We start from the raw sequence: 20,159 nt of genomic DNA on the forward strand, positions 1-20,159 counted from the left end.
AATGCAACAATTTTAAACATGATTTAATATTCCCACAGCCTAGACAAGGTAATTAGGGCTCAGAGATGAGTCCTAAGGCACTCCTAGCAAGACTGTTGGAATATTAGTTCCCTAAATTTAATTCCATGCAACCAGATGCAAAAAAGAACACTTACTTGTTCATTTAGAGGTTCTGCACTGAAAATGAGATCAACTTGAAGCAAGCCTACTTCCAGCTTCTAGTACACTAACATGTGGCTGCATACATCCGAAGCTGATTGCTTTCTCAAAGCGATGCCTTAATGTCAGACAGAATTGTTCGTAGCTTACTAGAAAGCTAGAAAGAGCATTGCAACTTTCTGACAGACCCTTATTAAAAGAAAGCGACCCACAGCACCTATACAACTTTATTTGAAAGGATGCGAAAGTCAACATTAGAATTAAAATAATTTTATTTCAATGTACATGAACTGAAATAAAATAGAATTATTGTTATTTTTAAACTTAGAGTGATATTGCTGGGCTGGCCCAATCACAAGCACTCTCCCACTACAAGGCAGCAAGAGTAACTAGACCCAGTTTATCATTTTTTGGGCCAAGTGGATTCCAAGTACTACCGTCAAAGGGTCCTCCAGCACACAGCAAACTCTGTTTTTGAAAACTAAGACAAGTCATCAACACTTTGCCTAGGCAGAAGCTCTAAGTTGTGTTCCAAGGAAGATCTCCCTTGAAAATCCCATCCATTACTGAAGAAACGGTACACAGCATGCTGCGCTACATCTAACAGATCAAGGCTTCTCCTGAACGCTTTTCTCTAGCCTACCCTCTTGTACAAAGCATCTGCTGTAAAATTCACACGTTCAAAACCACAGAATCATACAAACCTGCAAACAGGGCTGTGTTCATTATGCTTGTTGCTATGTGCTATTACCCGCTGTATCAGCTTTTACGTGCAGCGTACGTAGATGGCAAAAGGACATTTCTCTTGACCACCGATTTCAGAAGTTGTCTGTTTTTACAACTTATAGTGCAATATAATTAAAGTTACTCAGTCATGATATGGCACCATAAGGTAAGCAATCTTCATTAAAATGCACAATTCCTGGAGCTAATATTTTGCAGTGCTTTCACCAATAACAAGTAATAAGATTAAAGTAAACTGGAAAAGGAACTGATAGAGAAAATTATTAGAAGTGTCTGTTGTTCCTTTAATGAAGAAAACCAGAAAAAAAGGGAATTGTCAGATTCAAGGAAAACGATAGGAAACAGTTCTTCACACAACACACTTAAATTGTGGATTCCTTGCCATATGAGGTGGATGCTAAGAAGATGAAATGAGGACTTCAAAAGATTTCTTTTTATCCAGCAAATGCTTTCAGATACGGAGCTCCCCAAGCCACAGACTGCTCAAAGTATATTCTGGGGAAGCATCGCTATCTGCTCACCCTTTTTTTTTTCCCTCCCCTCTATTCCTTGTGCATCTGCTTTTGGCCACTGAGCCTGGATATTAGGCCGGATGGACCTTTGGTCTGTCTTGGTACAGTTTTTTCTAACAGTTACTTCACAACGCTTCATATATGTACTCTCAGACAAAGTTCATCATTTGCAACATATTTAGATAGGACTTAGATTGTTGAATTACAAATGACCTCCAAAAGAGGAAAAAAAATATTTAAGCTTTCTTCTGATATGACCCAGTTGTATAAAACTGTATAGAAAAGTGAGCATTATGTGCAGATGTAGTGAAAAAGCAATAAGCTTTATAAAAAACATTCTTAAAAATGTACCAAGCATAAACAAAAGATGATTTACAAATACATTTAACTATTCTAGTCGTCATCAGAATCTGAATCATATATCTTCCCTCTGATGGTCTTCTTCTCCAACTTTGTAAAGCTTGTTCCAAATTTCTTCTGGTTTTGAAAAGGTGGCTCCATCAGGTTTCCACTAGAGGAAAAGAGCAAGAGGTCTTGATTAAAGCCATATTTTTGCAGACAGAAAGCAGCATCTCTGATTACTTGTTCCTCCAAAAAAAAAAAAAAACCCCACAAAACACTAAGAGAATACAAACCCTACTCCCTAAAGCCACCCTAAGAAGCACTGTGGGATGACTAGCACAGCACATTCTGGGCAGAAGGGCCTGGACAACAACAGCTAAGACAGGAATGCGAGTGTATACAGCACTTGTGATCAGAGCTCTGCAGAAAAAAGTGTCTGAAAGGGCTTTTTGTGGAAAACCAATCACTCTAAGGACATTCATCTTATTAAACAATAAGCAGGGAATTACACAGAGGCTTTTTACAACAAAGGAATAGACAAAAATACAAAAGAAAATAAACCAGGAAGAGACTGTGGAATAAAAACAGAGTCAAAAATGGGTCTTGTAGCACCAGAAGACACTTTGGTCCACCTCTGCCTAGGCCAGATACAGCAACGTCCTTATCTGACGCTGCGCGCAGCTGGTGGGGCATGGAGGGACCCGCACCTTGTCGCTAAGTGCTGATCCCCACGTTCACATAAAGCTGGAGGTCCCACATCTCCTACAGCAGGGGTGTGCAAGAGGGGGGTCCCCCGCCTCGCTTAGGGTACACGTGCTTTTAACTCACATGACCCGTGAGGGGCTTGCATCTCGATGTCAGAGAGCGAGCAATTAGAACCTCCTGGAATTAGCTACAGAAGGGTGGTGGGAAATTGCTTATTAACACTTTGTAGATAACACGTTGCTGATATTGATCCTAAATACACAGTTCACTGATTGTTAGTTAATAACACATCAGTAATTAGCCAATATACCACCTGAATCCTGATTTTGCTGAGATGATGTGACCTGAACAGTTCTGAACAGTTTTTTTCCTCTTAAATACAATATCTCCTTTCACCATCTGCTCTCCCACAGACTGAAGGAAACAAAAACAAGCAAAAAAAAAAGAAAAAAAAAAGAAAAAAAAAATTGTTTCTAGACTCTAAGAAGGAACTCCAGAGAACACATAAATGGATGTGTTCAAGAATGATCTGGGCTGTACAGGTATCATGGCTCACTTTGCAAAACCAGGGTACCAAACCGAAGATGTAAAACCAAACCAAAACAAAAAAAATCAAATAACTCTTTCACTAGGAGCAGAATACACAGTACGATCAGTCAGGTACGAAGTAAAATTATGTAGTGAGCTGATGTACTAAAATTTAACAAATTTAGTGCAGCTTAGTTCAATTTCACTGAATTATTTCTCCCATAAAAGGGTGTTGCTGTTTAGAATAAATACCCAGCCTGCTTTTGATTCCGCTGTGTGTTTGCTTGATACTGAACTGCTAAGTGGGATTACAACTTGTTTTGAATTATAAATTCCCACTTCACTCATCTGAAGTTCAACAGCTAATTAGGTCTTTTCCTTTAAGATTTAACAATGCCTCTTGTCAAAATTTGGGAAATAGTCATTGGAATAAACTACATAAGTATATAAACTATACAGACAAATATAAAATAGAATAAAAATATAAATAAAAAACCAAAGACACTCAAAACAAAAATGAAGACTAACCTAAAAAAGATAAAGATGACATTTTAACAAGACTGGAAAGCAAAGCAGAAGGTGCTGTATCATTTTCCAGAAAAATTAGGCTATTGTGACCTTTTTCTGCCTTGTGTACTGAAGTCTTAAATGCGGGCAGTTATAATGATTATCTTGTACTGCCAAAAAAATAATTTGCACTTCTTTATACTGTCAATTGGAAAAAAAGTCATATGCAATATGGATTAAGATGCCTCTTAAGTACAACCTACAGTTTTCACTTAAGGGGATTAAAATGCTCAAGCTTGACTGTATTGCAAGCGTGACATCTAAGCTGTTGTAGAAAGGATTACATTAGACACGTGGCTGGGCCAGGCCTTATCAAAGCAGTAGCTACCCTAAATACCTCACAGCAGGAACTGTGTTTGTTTTTTATTCCTGTAAAAAAAAGATGTTATAATGATCATTATTAACATCTCAGTATGTTGCCAAAGAGATATTCTTTTCTTTCCCTTGCCAAAGTACACAGAATAAATAACTGGACTGAACTCACTTGTCTCTTAAAGCATATAACACATCAAAGTTACAAACTTTGAGACTAATCTGTCTGCAAGTACCTTCTCCTTGCGCTGTATCTGAAAATAAACCAATCACGAAACAATTACCTGTAATTAATTATGTCTGCACAGCCTAGTCTCCACTCCAAGATCTCTGTAGTGAAGTCATCCGTGTTACCGAGATCAGTGAAGCCTACAACATAGTCTTGCGATTTTCCGTCTTTTATTAGTGCTAGAGTGGGGATTACTTTGATGCGCAGTCTCTCACATAAGAAAGGAGATTTTTCTGCGTTTAATTTCAAGAATTTTGTCTCAACATGTTTTTTTGCCAATACAGTCAAATGCTTGTCCATTATTTGACACCTGTTGAAAAAAACAAAACATATAAAATGTTAGACTCAATAAGCTGAAGAACATGTGCTTTACAGCAAGTTAAAGAACTGTAAAGAGCTATTTCTATCATGTTATTTCCTCAGATATGACCTTTGCAATTAAAAATTTAGTCCCAAGAGAAGCCGTGTTGTAAAGGTAGACAGATTTAACAACTAATAGAATAACACCCTGGAGCACCCTTAATGCACAATTACACCTTGCATTTCTCTTGTTTCTTCCTAATTACACCGCCCATGCACCTGACAGCCTCTCTCATTTCTTGAGAGAATGGAATTTCCCTCTGACTTCTATTCTTCCTGCTTCAGCTCCACTGACTGTGAGCTGGGACAACTTCTCTACAACAACTTCACAAAAGTACTCTGCACGTTACAGAGCTTTGTATTTTTTTAGTCACTGCCTCCACAGCTGAGATGCAGTAACTTGCTGCACAGAAGAAATTATTTTCAGAGTGCTTCAATAGTGCCACAAGCAAATATTTTACTTTTCTGTTAAAATGTAGTAAGAATGAACATATGATTATTGTTTCTCAGTTGAGGGACAGTAACATGAGCTGCTCAAAATAACTGTCAGATGGCAGTGATCTGTAGGCTTGTCATCTTTGAGTGGTGTGGCTTAGCTGCACAAACTCTGTGATGTGGCTGTCCTTTAACTAAAAGGGAAGGCTGAGTAGATCAAAAAGCTGGAATGGGCAAGGATGAAAGCAACTTGATACTGTAGTTGGTAAACCTGACACACCAGCTTCAAGCTGGTTGTCACCACTACACATTGCACAAAGAACTTTCTCTAAAGTTCCTTCTCCTGTCTGAGTCTACAGGCTTCGTTGGTTCAGAAAAACCAAACACCCCAAACCTGTTCTAAGCTAATTATTTGCACAGACATTCTTTCAACTTCCTTGAGTAAAAGCTAGCTGAATACAACTGCTTCAGATATTTTGAATTGTAGAATGGTTTTGGTTGGAAGACCATCTAATTCCAGCCCCCCTGCCATGCAGTCCCATTCCAGTCCCCCTGCACGGACACCTCCCACTAGACCAGGTTGCCCAAAGCCCCATCCAGCCTGGCCTTGAACACCTCCAGGGATGGGGCACCCACAGCTTCTCTGGGCAGCCTGTGCCAGGGCCTCACCACCCTCAGACTGAAGAATTTCCTCCTAACATCTAATTTAAATCTCTTCTCTTTCAATTTAAAACTATTTCCCCTTGTCCTATCTCTAAATGCCCTGACAAAGAGTCCCTCTCCAGCTTTTCTGTAGGCCCCCTTTAGGTACTGGAAGGCTACTGTAAGGTCTCCCTGGAGCCTCTTCTTCTCCAGGCTGAACAGCCCCAGCTCCCTCAGCCTGCCTTCATTCATAACAGAGTGGCTCCAGCCCTCTGATCATCTTCGTGGCCCTTCTCTGGACCCACTCCAACAGCTCCATGTCCTTCTTACGTTAGGGGCCCCAGAGCTGAATGCAGTGTTTCAGGTGAGGTCTCACAGAAAGCTCTCTCAAAAATAAACTCTCTACTTATGAGAGGCAAAAATTTAACTTAGAAAACATAAGACATATATGCCTCACTGCATAATCTGGATTTGACCTCTTTCAATTTCTCACATTGAAGCTGTTTCAGTTTATGTTCCGTAAATCAGAGAAAACAACTTGGGAAAAAAAATAGGACAACCGTCTCCTCCTTCGACAAACAGCTCTATTTTGCAATTGCATTTTAACAGAAGACGTTGAGACAAACCCACCCAGGAATAGCCTACAACCCAGAACTTCTGAAATTCTTCCAAGGAAGTGGGAGATCTTATTTTAGGTTCCTATTTTGAGTCAGGACATAGATCTAGGTCTCTCACACCCTAAAGAAGTGACATAATCACAAAGGTACAGGCCCAAAGGGAAAGAGCTGGTTGGTATCCACAAATCCTTTCAAAGTCAAAACGTTGAATATTGAAGATGCCTAGACAGGTTTTTGTTTACGTTTTGATTTTTGGTTGCCAGAACTGTCCAGAATATCTCCATCTGGAATAACCAAAGTGATCTTTTTGAAGTTGCTATGGTCACTACATTTAGAGCTGGCTTCCTCAAGCTAAATCAATAATGAACCGCAGCAATCTCTCAAACGCTGTCAAAGAAGTTACGCATTTGTATTCTAATCAACTATGCAAGAGGGTTTTAATCCTTGTCAAATCATATCAACTTTAGTTGGAATCATAAAAAGCTTTCAGAGGGAAGCAAGAATTGGAAAAAAAGAAAATCAAGGAATTTGCATGCTTCTAAAAAATCTGTATTTACTTATGAGATTTGAAAAAAGGTGTTTTTTGTAGACATCTATAAACAAAAGGTTTCTTGAACATAGCTTATTTACCATACCTGAAAGTTGTATCTCTATAGAAATGGCAAACCACATTTTTACTTTCTTTGACTTCTTGGAAAAAGTCTCTCTCACTTGGGATTTCTCTGTACTCCCCATGTCCTTTTGAAAGCCACTCCTTATGGAAAAGGAAAGGAAATAATTAGTATTTAGTCAGTTAGTCCTGCATCTGACATGCCAGCTCTACAGCTTTTAAGAAAAAAAGGGAGGGGGCTTCAGTGAAAACCCATTTCATACAGTTAGAATACATAGTTAGAAACAAATTAGGCAAAGGTCTCTAGGCCAGACAATACTTCTAAGGTTGCCTCTTTCTCAACAGCAAGCAGGTGGCTGAGCACCCTTCTTGTTTGCAAATACAAGTCTTGTACAGTGTTGCTCACATTTCTGCAGCGCAGCTTCCCCGTAAGATTAGACTAGTTCAAAGAGAAAACTGAAAAAAAAATTGTCAGAATTTGAAAACTGTAAATCTACAACTTGGGCCACTCCAAAATGTTTTTGCACCCTAAAAGAACTTGTCTAAAACTGATTCAAGTTATAACAGCTATTATTTCTTGCGATCTTTCTCTCTGTGAAAAAATAGGGAGAAATAAGCCCGCAAAAACTCGATGCTGAATACAGACTGAACGTATCTTACTAAGAGCCAGGCTTCCAGAAAACCCCTGACAACACAGGCGTGCATACCTGTTACTCAAAAAGTGAAGGAAGAAACAGAAATTCACAAGCTAACATTTATAGGCTATTTCAAACCTGCTCAACTAAATGTGCAAATACAGTCTGGGAAAAGATGAGCTCCTAGATTTTCAAGACATGCAGTTAAGAAAAAAACGCAACAAAAACAGCTGCCATGATACAGAAAATTATACTGTATTAAAGCATATACAGACTAAGCTAAATGATTAAGAGGGAAGCACGACAAAAACATGACGAGAACATGACATTTCAGCTTTCAATGCAAAAAAAAAACCACCATTCTTGATCTTGCAGTTGTGTGTTAGAGATTAAAAAAAAGGGGGGGAGCTCCTAGCAAATCAAAAATTTCCTGTAGACTAAATTACAACAGAACAAAGCATTTCCTGAACATTTTAACATGAACGTTGGCAGAAATTACGTGAAGAAGTTATAATGATGCAAATCACGCACTGACTTATGCTTCAACAGTGGATAAGTTAATTTTCCTGCACATTGTTATTCCAGAAGAGCGTGGGGCATCTTCCTCCTTTTACGGAGCAGTATCCTACTTCAAATGTGAAAATGCACAAGAACAATGAGGTGAGATCAACTAGCATGAACATTTTTTTACATGAGAACTAGCATATTAGCATCTAGAGAACGTCCAAGCACTACGGCTTTTGAAAAAGGACAACACTGGAGTCAAATATAAACTGAACCTCTGAAGACATGCAAGCAGTGTGACACCTTCTCTACTTCCACCTTTAGAGAATCAAAGCAATTAACTCTGCCTCTCCTGCAGCATCCCAACCACGCAGCAACATTTTACTGCATTCCCATTTGAAAGCACGGCATTAGCCACCACAGCCAAAACATCTCCTTTCAACCCAGTCACCTCCCCCTTGTCCCTATTTCTTTGTTTAGGTTTGCATGAAGTTAAGAAACCTATGGCTTCCCTATTTAGAATTTAGCTCTCACACCATATGTTACCAAAGCATTCTTTTCAGGAAGACCCATCTATGCTCGAGGAGACTTTTGGGGGAGCACGAGGACTACAATTTAGCCAGATATACCAAGGACCAAAGCAGAATTCCTCTCTGCAAGAAAAAATAACCAGTCATACACAGCCAACATTTCATTGGAGTAGAAGAAGAGTGGGACAAAGTTCCACCTTAGAACAAAAAAAGACCCTGAATCTTTCCTCTGCAAAATACCTTAGAAAAGAACAGGCACCACCTACATGCCTTAACTAAGATTCTCCAGAATTCAGAAGTACAAGGTACCAAAAATGCTTACGATTAGGTCATCTGTGAGGCTTATGATTTCAGATGACAACATTCAGTGAATAACAACACACTGAAATCTCTGTATTAGACTCTTGTCCTGTCCTTATTGTAAGATAATCACAGTGCTTCCTTTCTCCTGCTGAAAACCACAAAGCAAGCACACATGGACAGAGATCTGCTTTCCTGAATAGCTTAAAATTAACAAGTACAGAAAGGTGAAGAAAGAGAAGAGAACACTTAGGTCACATGTACAGTTCCCCTAGGATTTCCAAAAACTGTTATGTTTTGCACATCAGGAGTCTATATTAGTAGAAGACTTACCTGTTTCTGCTGCTTGGCCTTTTTCAGTGCTTCAAGCCTCCTTTGTTTAAGGCGTTCCAATTCATCTTCATCCATCTGGTCCAGCTTCTGCATTTCAGCATCCAGATGTTCTTCTACTACCTTGGTGGTCTGAAGGATTTCATTCTCCAGAACTTTCTGGAGAATTTCAACAGACGTATCAGCAGCCATCTTTAAGCATAAAGCGATCCCTTCAGATCTGTGAAAAAAGCAATACACAGAATTTACATATAAAAACTTTTTAATTTAAAGCCTGATCTCTCTTACATGCATTGTACAGAAACAAAATGCAATGCTGTTTAAAGACTGCAGCACATGGATATGTTCGGTATCGAAACCCCCTTCAGAGTAGCAACAAGGACTCCAGCCAGGTCCCATTCTCTCCACCCCAGGGCCAGGTACCAACAGCGCACAGGAACCTGGAATCACTAATCAATATAAAGAAGTAAAATTAACAAGTTCCAAAGGAACAGACATCCTGAGCCATGTCCGTGTACCTTTAATTAACACTGGGGAACTAAAAGATGCAGTCAGAAAGCTCCATCCTTCTGGGAGAAAGAGATGTCTTAGAATTAAGTCTAAGTAGTGTTCAGCATATGTTTTCACTAGTTTAAATGCATTAAGTACCTGATGTGTATTAATATATTTGAATCTGAATTAATGCTCCTCTCTCCTTCGCTAAAAGGAAGGGTGCTCAACAGCAATCGCCTTAGGCAAACACGCTGCTTCAATTAATACAAGAAAACTGCAATTGCAAGCACCACCTTATGGCAGCCAGGGAAAGGATTTAAAAAACCCCAAAAGCCACTACCTAATTGCTTTGTGAAGAAATGCAGCTAAAATCATTTCCTCTAAAACTCCCCCATCCGAATTCTTCAAAAGGCAGAAGATATCGAGGCTGGGGTGCTCGAAGAGCTGGGAGAACAAAACTGATTGTTCTCCTGAATAATTTTTCACATTACACTACGAAAAACTGTCACTGTAATGAGTGACAGCTTTAAAATGGAAACACATGGACAGCGCACAACAACCCTAATCGGATTCTTTAGCTGCTGGCTGCTGATTTGATGCGCCAGATTTGGGTTCTAGAATACTCTCAGCAATATTTTAAAATAGCTAAACTACCAGAACCATTGACTTTGTAAACACCTTGCATAGAGAGGCAAGAACCCATTTTAAGTTGTGATGGGCAGGGTACCAGCACCATGGCAGTACTCCAAGTTTAATGCAATGTCAGCAGCGTTGCATTAATGCCACACTCCACACACACCACAGCCAGACCTGCTCTGGTCTGCAGCACCTTATCTCGGGTCTCTGTTAGCATTTCCTCTGTCTTTCTTGTATTTTTAAAGAACAGAAGGGTAGGAAAGAACTTACCGGCACGGCTCACAGTCCACTAGGTCTTCAAGAAAGGCACGAACGCTGCTGGGACGGGGTTAGGAAGGTGTGTCCTGAAACAAGCAGCAAGGAAAAAGAGAAATCAGACCCTCCAGTCTCCACTACGGCCTGAGAGCTCCCGGCTCTCCCAGCCGCACCACCGGGGCGGTGACCCCCGCTCCTCCCACAACACCCACACCCCCGCCGGGCCCCGTCCCGACCCTCCCAAGGCTCAGCCACCCGCCCCGGAGCCCCCCGGGATCCCCACAGTGGGGCGGCGGGGCCGGTACCGGCGCAGGCGCCGCGGGGCCGTGACGAACAACGGCTGCCCTCGGGGGGCGCGGCCCCTTAGCCCCAAATAGCTCCCTGCCGGCCCCATGAGTGGCTTTTTTGCCCTCCCCGGCCCCCACGGCCCCGCCGCCCCTCACCTCAGTGCCGGAGCCGCCGCCGCCCCGCCTCACCTCAGCCGCGCCGGTCTCGCCCTGCCAGAGTCTCGCGAGAGCCAGCGAGGGGCGGGACAACCCCCCCTCCCCGCACTGCCATTGGTCGAGGCGGCTGCCGCTCCTGCCGAGGGCGGCCAGCGCGCGTGCGCGGCGCTTCGTGAGGGTGGCGGCGGCGGCCGTCGGGCGCGTGCGGTGGCCGTTGGGCGGCCGTTAACGGCCGCGGCGGGGGCTGAGGGCCACCCCCCCCCCCCCCCCCCCCCCGCTGCCGCGCGCGGCCCTTCCCCGGGGCAGGGTGTGTGGAGCGGCCCCGAGGTAAGGGCGGCCGCGGGGGCCGCGGCTGCGGAAGAGTGCGGCGGGTGTGTGAGAAACGGGGGTATTAAAAATGATTAAAAAAAATAATAATTAAAAAAAAAAGTTTTGTGCTTTTTTTTTTTTTTTGTATTGTTTCCTGGAAATCCGCGCGGTGCGGCGGGGAGATAAGCTCCCCGGCGGCTGGGGCTGATAAGAAGAGGGGACGGTAAGGGCGGGGCGGGGGCGGTGGGGCTGGGAGGGCGGCAGTAAATAAATAAATAAATAATAAATAAAAATAATAATAAAAATAAAAGAATAAAAAATGAAAGATTCCTGCGCCTGGCTAGCGGCTCCCGGGACGCACCACAGGGCTCGCCCCGGCTTCTCTTCCCCCCCCCCCCCCCACTCCCGCCCGGCCGCCGAGCGCCGCCACCTCCAGCAGCGGCGGTACCGGCAGCGGTTGCGTCTCACCCTCCGGGCGGCGGGCGGCGCTGCGGGGCGGCGGGGGGGGGGGGGGGGGCCGCGCCGGCGCGGGGCAGGCCGGGACGGGGCCGGAGGCCGAGGCGGGGCGGGGCGGGCGGCTCGCCGTATGCACGGGGCTGCGGGCGGGCGCGGGCGGCCGGCGGCGCTGAGGCGGGCGACGAGCGACGAGCGGGGGCGGCCGCCGCCATGGGCAAGAAGCAGAAGAACAAGAGCGAGGACGGGTAAGGCGGCGGCGGCGGCGGGGCTCCCTTCTTGTCCTTCCCTCCCCCCCCCGCTGGTCCCTCCCCGGGAACGTGACAGCGCCGGTGCGGCGGCGGCGCTGAGTCAGGCCCCGGCCGCGGCCTCGTGGCGGCGGGGGGGCCGTTGGGGCCGTCGGTGGAGCCGGCCCCGGGTGCCCGGCCGAGGTGCGGTGAGAGCCGCCCTTCCGCGCTCGGGTGCGGGTCCTCGCGGGGAACGCCTCGCCGGTGAGGCGGCTTTTAAAAGGAGGCGGAGGCGGTTGGTCGCAGCCGCACCGAGCGGCCACCGGGTAATGGCAGGCGTCTGCGCCTTCTCAGGAGGCAGAGTGCTGGCGCTTGTCGGTATAAGGCCGTAACCGCAAGTCCGCAGCCAGGTTGGAGAGTGCTTTTCCTTAATGCTGCCAAGGAAGCAAAATCTGTCCCAAAGCGTTCGCTAAACAGAAACCGTGCGGATCTTTCTCCTTACCCCATCTGCCCATCCTGTATACCCTTCTTGAGTCGCTAAATGCTCCTTATTTTGACAGTACCCCTATCAAATCTATTTCCCAAACTGTCACTTTGTGACACTCATGCCCTCTACCTTTTCTGATTGAAATGTGGCTGTGTTATTTTATTTTCACAATCTGTGTGTTCTCCTTTCCTGTCTAATAGTTTTTGACTCCCTCCATGCCCATTCTATTAAGACATTACGGAAGTTGTTAGTTATCTTAAGGTTGTTAACCTTTAGGTTAGACTGTACGCTTTTTTCTTTCCTGATACTTTCTGGGTAACATGAGTATTTCGTTAGTAAAGATTTACCTTGTCTAACTATTTTTTCCTCACACCTTTCGTCACACCATGCAGGCTGTTTTGTAGTGTCTGTCATCATCTTGTTTCCTGGGCTGTGTTTCACAGGTATGCCTCGGGAGCAGCTCTGGTGAGGAGATGAGTCAAGTGTCACTTGGGAAGGAAGAAGGAGGGGTTGGATTTTTGTGCTCTGCAGGAGGGTTGGCCTCGTGCTCTTTGTACCTGCTGCAGTAGATGCCAGAACCATTAGGGTTGGAAGAGACCTCTAAGACCACCTGGTCCAACCATCCCCCTACCACCAATGTCACCACTAAACCATGTCCCTAAGCACCACGTCCAACCTTTCCTTGAACACCCCCAGGGACGGTGACCCCACCACCTCCCTGGGCAACCCGTCCCAGTGCCCGACTGCTCTTTCTGAGAAGAAATGTCTCCTCATTTCCAGCCTGAACCTCCCCTGGAGCAACTTGAGGCCACTCCCTCTAGTCCTGTCACTAGTTATGTGTGAGGAGAGGCCGACCCCCGGCTCCCCACAACTTCCTTTCAGGTAGCTGTAGAGAGCAATGAGGTCTCCCCTGAGCCTGCTCTTCCCCAGACCAAACAACCCCAGCTCCCTCAGCCGCTCCTCATGGGACTTGTGCTCCACAATCATGCAGAAACCTTTGGGTACTGAAGCGCTGCTCTCCTGGGCCCTTCCAGTGGTAGTGGTGGGTGTGTGGGAGAGACTCGGAGAGCCTTAGTGCCTACCAGCTGCCTTGTTCTCTTCCGTGTGTCTGTAAATTACCAGGCTCAGGCCTCTGTTGAACGCTGTGTGCAAAATCTCATTTATGGCTAAAAGAAGGAAGCTTAAAAGAGGAGCCAAAAGCTGATTGTTAGAATAACTGAAATCTGATTGTTACAGAAAAAGAAGGAACAACGATGCAGTTAAAATAGCTTACCATCTCATTGCTGCTCCAAGCCCTAAGCGCAGTGGTTTCATCCTGGGGGTGGTGAGCTTTTGTGGCGAGCTGTCAGCATCAGGTGTCCTTCACGAGGAGCGATACGAGTGTTCGTGTTGACGGTTTTGTCTTCCTCACCGTAGGAACCACATGAGATCATTTTTATATGCTTGCTAACATGCTTTTATGCCTTTGCTCTTGGTCTGCAGCTGCCTGCTATATCCAAACACCTGAAAGGTGGCCTATATTTAATACGATTTCTTTGTTCTGTTTATTACCCTTAAACCGTTTTTGTCCAGGTCCCTGTTTCTTTTAGCTGACCTTGGAGAGCTGTGGGGTGTCCAGTGCCGTGCCCTGTACGAGGCATCTGTTTATGTCCCGTGCCTGCGTCTCCACCTCTCAGTGCCTCTGCTTTCATACCAGGCCTGTATTTCTCTGCTACAACGTTGTGTTAGGGTTGGGAATACCTCATTCTGCACGGGTAACTGCTTGCCACTGCTCTCTGTGTGAAGCTGTGGTTGCAGCATGCCAGGGTAAACAGCAGTGAAGCCCAATTAGGCACAGACACCTGGTCAGTTAGAAAGATTGCTGTCACAGCTAAATCAAGCAAAAGTTACAGGCAGGTTAGGAGAAGTTCAGCCAAAGCAAGCTTGACAAGCTTTAGTCTTGAGGCCTTGCAAACGCAGCACAGCTCACGAACTGCTACTGGAGTGGCAATACCGTGTCACGGGGCTGCACAGTTACGTGGCGGAGCGAGGGGTAAGCTGGGGGATTGGCTTGGACAAGGCTGGGACACCCCCAGTCCATCTCTTTTCTGTTCCAATAAAGTGAGGGAGGAATGGCTGCCTGGAATCCACGGCTTCCAGTCAGTTTTGTTTCCCACGTACTCAGTTCTGCGCTATGCCGAGCTGTTCGTTTCCTTCTTCTTTTCCCCTTTTGTTCCCTGGCAGCTGCGTTTTAGATGCAGTCCCTTACGTCCCTTCTGGCTGCCTCTGAGAGCACGCAGCAGCTCAAGGGCACAACTTGCAGCGCAGAGGGAGCACGTGGGAAGATGCAGGTGTGTGTCGGTGTTGCGAATATTGGTTTGGGCACTGGTGTGACAGAAAGGAGGTTTTCTGCCTTTGTCCTGAGACAAGTTACAGAAGGTACCAGTCATCTTTACTCTGCTCTCTTCCTCTTTTCCCTTTTCACCCCCACAGCTTTGACTTAGGTTGAGTAGTTTCCCCCTCCTGTATTTCTGCTGAGTACAGCAGAGGCCATGCTGATTAGTAATGAATTATGTCCAGGTAAATGAGGCTGAGGAAGAAATGTGGCGTGGGAGCCGGCTGTAAGTACACAAGGACAAGTCCCTGAGGGAGGCGATAGCTGCGGTGAGCAGGGCAGGAATGGGAATGTGGGATCCCTGCCTGTTACGAACGCACGCTGCTGTCCAAACAAGTACACCTTCAAACCTGTTTCTGCTCTACCAACACCTCTGTTATGCTCCTGTGGAGTTTGTTATTGCCTCCTGCCACGGGGTTGGTGTGCGTGGGTCCGTGAGCGAAGAATGTGTTTAAGTAGGGTGGTCAGGCGGCGTGTTAGAGGTGCTTTGTAAAGGTGAAGAGCGTCTCGGGTCGTAAATCGCTCCTGGGCCACATGGAAGCTGCCTTAATGGCTTCCTCTTTGGAGCCCGTGCGGTTGTGTTGATCGCTCGCTTTCAGATGAAACCTCGTAGCAAAGCTGTCAATAAGAATACAAGACCTCTGATCATCCAGACACCCCTAATGGAAGTGTGGGTGTTTTGATGTGTAATCTGGCACCTCCCGGGAGCGATGTGCTCTGCTTTGGTTTTTGGATAGGGCTGCGATGGCAGAAGGTATGTCAAGGTTCTCCCCTGCTGTTTTTGTGAGTTTAGTATAGGATTTTTTTTTTTTTTTAAACGTGTGGGAAGAAGGGCTGTTCTAAACTGCAGAACTGTGTGCTTTGAATTCAAGCCTCACACTGCTGCTGTAGATTTTTCGAGTAAATGTTCTATAAGCAGTAAGCTACAAATAATTTCCTGCCTGGAATCTGAATCTTTCCCCTTGTAGTTTGTAGCTTTTCATATGCATTTTCCTCCTCTTCTCCCAGCTTAGTCCTCTTTTTCTTCTCTTCTTCTACGTAGTTTTCTTTAGCTTCCAATACATAATCTGTAGGTGTGTTTGTTCCTGTGCCCTTTGATATTGTGAGCCGGTGCCTGGGCATACCGCTCTGATCATTCATGCATATTGCTTTAGAAGCTACAGGTGCCAGCTGTGATTCTGCAGCCAAGAATGAACACTGCTGCTAAAATAAGACTTACAGTGCTGCTGCTGATGCTATATATTGCTTCCTATTCTGCAAATTAAATTGCTGGCACCGTCTATTAATCATTCTGCTTGGCCCTTTCTTGTTAGTGTATTAAATGAAGTCTTTTAGTTGTTGCCTTGGAAAGTTCAGTGAAGGCTCCAAAGCCTGCAAACACCTGTAGTTTAGAAACATTCTGTACCCCAGAAAATTTACAGTAACCGTCCCTGTCTGCTTCTCCAGAATAGTTCCACAACAAAGCTTCTCCAACAGCTGATAAACCCTCGAGATCCCTGTTTTGCACATCTCATCTGGGAGCTGCCAGGATTGTGTACTGAAAGATGGAGTACAACAATGCAAAATAACTCCTCCATTAGAGAAATCTATTGGCCTGTTGTACTCAAAAGTATATTTATGTACTCCCCAAAGCTATGTTTTTTAACCTAAGCGTTGCATATTCGTAAGAAAACTGTTTTTATACATTTTGTTGGATTTTTTTTTTGAAAGCAAAGCATCGTATTGCTGCATAAACACTGTAAGGATCTGCAAATATTTGCAGTAATGCCAGCATAAACCAAAAAGCGCTATCTCTGGAAAACCTCACTCAGAATAAAGGGCTTTATGGTAAGTTAAACTTTGCTGCTGCTGTTGTTGACACTTGTGCTGTCCAGCCAGACAAGCTGACAGCTCTGCATAGCTCTGCCAGTTTTAATTGCATTAGCACTGTCCTGTTTTTCTGACTCTGGGCTCGCGTGCGTTGCCATATGTTGGTTCCGTGCAGTTCATCGCTCAGAAGCTGCCTGGGACTCAGTGGTGTAGCTCTGGATGAAACCTCCAGCTCAATAACTCTTAATATTTGCATGATATTCCTTTTTTTCATTTCTTTGCCAAAAAATAAAGTCCCCTGGACTATGAGGAAATCATTCTGCACACGGACTGTGTGTGCATGTAATCAATTCAGTCACTAAGCTTGACTCGCTTAAAAAAAAAAGTGCAGTGCAGCCTGGTGGGTGTTCTGGTCTGAAAGCAGTTGGTATCTCACAGCTGATGCGTGTTTTGATCCCGGTGCTTGCAGCACTGATGACTTACTCTTCTTACTTGTCATTTTTTTAATTTTTTTTATAGTAGTCTGGAGATTTTAAACATGAATGTGCTATTTTAATGCTGAAATGCGTTCCTTTAGGTGCACGCTGCTAGATGAAGTATGGGTTTAGCTGTAGTTCATGTAGGTGGATATCGTTTGCTTCTCAGGATTACAGACTATCTAAAGTGTGTTTCATGAAGTGGTTTAAATTGTATAAAAATCAAAACACATCACAAAAATACCATGAGAAATACATGGAAGCTGTGAAGCAGTGGACTTGGAGGTCATTTTTGTCATGTGTGCTTTTCTAAATAAATAAAGCCAGAAACTAATCTTTCAGGGGCAACTGACGTACTTCTGTACGTAGTGTTTCATATTCCATGCTTTTAGGCTTTTAGCCACCTTGGGTGCTAAACACTTAAACGGAGCCTTGAAGAACTGCCTTTTTTTTTTTTTCTCCCAGAGCTCTTGTGCTGTCAACTACTGGCTATAACAGAAGCTTGAAGTTCTTGAAGTTTTGCTATATCTTTGTTTAAGTGGGAATTTTAGGTTGTGGTGAGGGGTATTTTTGTCTAGGGTATGTAAAGGAAACTTTCTTGTCTGTTGTGTTTTATTTTATTTATTTATTTTTTTTAATTTTTTTCCCCTCCCTAGAATCTGCTGGGGTTAAGGGTTGCCTTTTCTGTGCCTTTTTCAGAAGGTTTGGCTTAGCTGATAGTTATTCCTCTTGCCTTCTTCCGTGGCCAAACTTGAAAGAGAAGGCATGACTCTTAATGATTTCGTTTTATAAAATTTATCTTGAGAGCCGGAATAAAAACCAATTGCCCTTTTAGTCAGGTTTTACTTCCTTGCTGCCTCATGTAATTAGGTAGCTTCCCCAGCTTCCTTCATCTTCCTGGGGAAAATTGGGAGGTGCAGTTCTGCATCACGCTTGACTGAGTCGACCTGTCAGCTGTCCCAGGCCTCGTGGTTTTGCTCCTGCTGTCCCGGCTGCGTGCTGTAACCACTGAATTGGATCCGCTGCTGTGATGCCATCAAAAATTGACCGGCTAAAAGAGTGCTTTCTGCAAGAAGCTGCGGCCGCAGGGTTGCCTGAGCTGGTGAGGGGAAAGCCTGGCTGGGAACTGGGAAGGCAGTCACTTCGCCTTGCCCTACCCTTCCCCATTGTTTGGGAAAAGGCAAGGAGAGCGTGGCCTCTCCTGGGGCCATGGTTTTCTTATCTCTGGCAGTGGGTTGCATTGCTGGTGCTCACATGGATACCCCTCACTTCATGGCCAGAGGAAGGAGTGCAGCTCATTCTTTCCCAATATTCAGTCTCCGGCATATAATCAAAATGCTTTCAGCAGGAGAAACCAGGTGGCTTCTTCCAGCCTATAAGTTTGTATTGTTCATTTATTCGGCGGGAGGTAAGAAAGAGAAAAAAGCCCTGGCTTAGTTTTCATGTTTTGAATGGCTGAGACAGCAAGTGCTTATATTTTCAATTTCATAAACCACTTGGAGAACAAAGTTGGTGGTTTTGAACAGTTCCAAAGTGCTTTGTGTCATGGAGCATTTTAAACCAGTTACTCTCAGAAAACCTTTTTTTGAAGAGAAAATGCCTACGTACCTTAACAGCTATGAGTTAAAACATCTACAGATATGCCATTCAGCCCGTGTAACTTGCTAATTTTGTTACGAGCTGATCAGCTTGTATTTAGAAATACATCCTTATTACTGGGCTTAGCGACCCACATGTACAGAGGATGGGTAAGGTGCTTGAGGGGGGTAATGGTAAAGACCTGGTTAAAGATACCATTTTCGTTTGGCCTCACACTAATGCAAAGCCAAATAGATGGCTCAGCTTCTTTCAGCCTTTTTGAAGTTCAGGTTGTTTTTTTTTTTAAGCAAAAGCAAACGAGTTAATGACAGTGACGTTCCTTTGAAGTTGGCTAGGAGAGCTGGTGTCATGCAAATGATGAAATATCTCCAAAGTGGCCTCAGCAAAAATGAGCCCTCTGATTATGCAGGAATGTGGGCAGTGAGTTCGCAGCAGTGATGCAACTTTCTTGCTGTGTCAACTTTCTGTCTCTTCTGCCCCATGCATGTGAATGCTTTTTTAGTCTGTTTTTAATTGTACAGCTTTTTCTGACGTTTGAACTTCTTTACAGAGCCAGTTTGAAAGCAACCCTGATTAAAATATTGTAACATAATTTTACTTATTATCTCAGTTTTAAAGTGCAGGCAAACTTTTGTGTTGCTCTGTGCAGTACTTGTACTCTTTGTACAAAAGTAGAGAAAGTACTTGTAATCTTTGGGTCTGCATGTACTTTTTTGTTTTGGCAGGAGAGTATTATCTCTCTGACTTTGTTTGCAAAGCTGGCTGTTGGATTTCCAGTAGTTAAAGTCTCGTTCTCATCCCAAGCTAAATTCTCCTGTTTCTTTTTTGAGTTTCATTTAACTAATTTCAATGGAGTGAAATTGATATAAATGAGGGCAGCTCGGCTCCTTTGTATGCTGCTAATTAATCCCATTGCTCCACTCTTTCAGTTCATGCATGGATTAATAGTTTTCTTTTCCCTTTCTCTTCCCGCTGCCTAGTCGGGATGCCATCCCTGCCTCAGAGGCACACGGTGCCTGTTTCTAATGAAGTTCTGCTCTGTGTTGGGGACATGCATTGCAGGTGCTCTTATAGGTGTGCGCAGTCGTAATTGTGGAAGATCTTAGGGAAGAGCACAAAAAAACCATGGGTGTTTGCTGGTGGTCTTGCTGATCTGTTACCAGATTCCCTATGAAATGCTGCTGGTGTTTTACCCATGCGGAAAGCCAGAGGAGCTTGTTTGGTGAGGAAAGGGAGTCACACGTTTGGGCTGCAGAAGTTCACTGAGCAAAGTAAAATGCAAGGTGTACTGATCTTATTTCGATGGCTGTAGCCCTGTCTTCCCCACGTTTGGCCTTGTTTTCTGGGGCAGTGCTCAGGAAGGAAGCCTTTGAAGTTTCTATTGCCCAGTTTTCTGTTTGTCAAGCTGCAAAAATCGCTTGAATATATTAACTATGGCAGTACTTGGAGTCACTTTTTAACTTGTCAGGGAAGAGATGAGCAATAATTAAAATACTTGTAACTGTTCTGAAGTACTTCATTAGAAAACTACCACGTTT

General features: G+C 44.5%; 2 protein-coding genes across 3 annotated transcripts in view; one reads left to right on the forward strand and one right to left on the reverse strand.

Annotated features, from left to right (window-relative positions):
* Positions 1 to 413: 413 nt before the first annotated feature.
* TXNDC9 (thioredoxin domain containing 9) lies at positions 414 to 11,248 on the reverse strand. 2 transcript variants are annotated; one of them, XM_080575543.1, is made up of 6 exons: positions 10,888 to 11,248; positions 10,460 to 10,533; positions 9,065 to 9,281; positions 6,788 to 6,906; positions 4,154 to 4,408; positions 414 to 1,926 (listed from the first exon to the last, which is right to left on the reverse strand). In XM_080575543.1, the coding sequence occupies exons 3-6, from the start codon at positions 9,251 to 9,253 to the stop codon at positions 1,809 to 1,811; spliced, it is 681 nt and encodes a 226-aa protein (XP_080431669.1). In that variant the 5' UTR covers positions 9,254 to 9,281; positions 10,460 to 10,533; positions 10,888 to 11,248; the 3' UTR covers positions 414 to 1,808. The 2 variants fall into 2 exon arrangements, with proteins under 2 accessions (XP_080431669.1, XP_080431670.1); XM_080575544.1 differs by having other exon boundaries at positions 10,921 to 10,968.
* A 483-nt stretch (positions 11,249 to 11,731) lies between these two features.
* The window catches only part of EIF5B (eukaryotic translation initiation factor 5B), a 34,561-nt gene continuing 26,133 nt past the window's right edge, over positions 11,732 to 20,159 (forward strand). Inside the window, exon 1 of the mRNA XM_080575518.1 lies at positions 11,732 to 11,897. Coding sequence (XP_080431644.1) covers positions 11,863 to 11,897 — 35 coding nt within the window. The 5' untranslated portion in view covers positions 11,732 to 11,862. The remainder of the gene's footprint in view (positions 11,898 to 20,159) is intronic.

Source organism: Anser brachyrhynchus, assembly GCF_964034855.1.
Source record: "Anser brachyrhynchus genome assembly, chromosome: 1".
In the NCBI taxonomy this organism is placed as follows: domain Eukaryota; kingdom Metazoa; phylum Chordata; class Aves; order Anseriformes; family Anatidae; genus Anser; species Anser brachyrhynchus.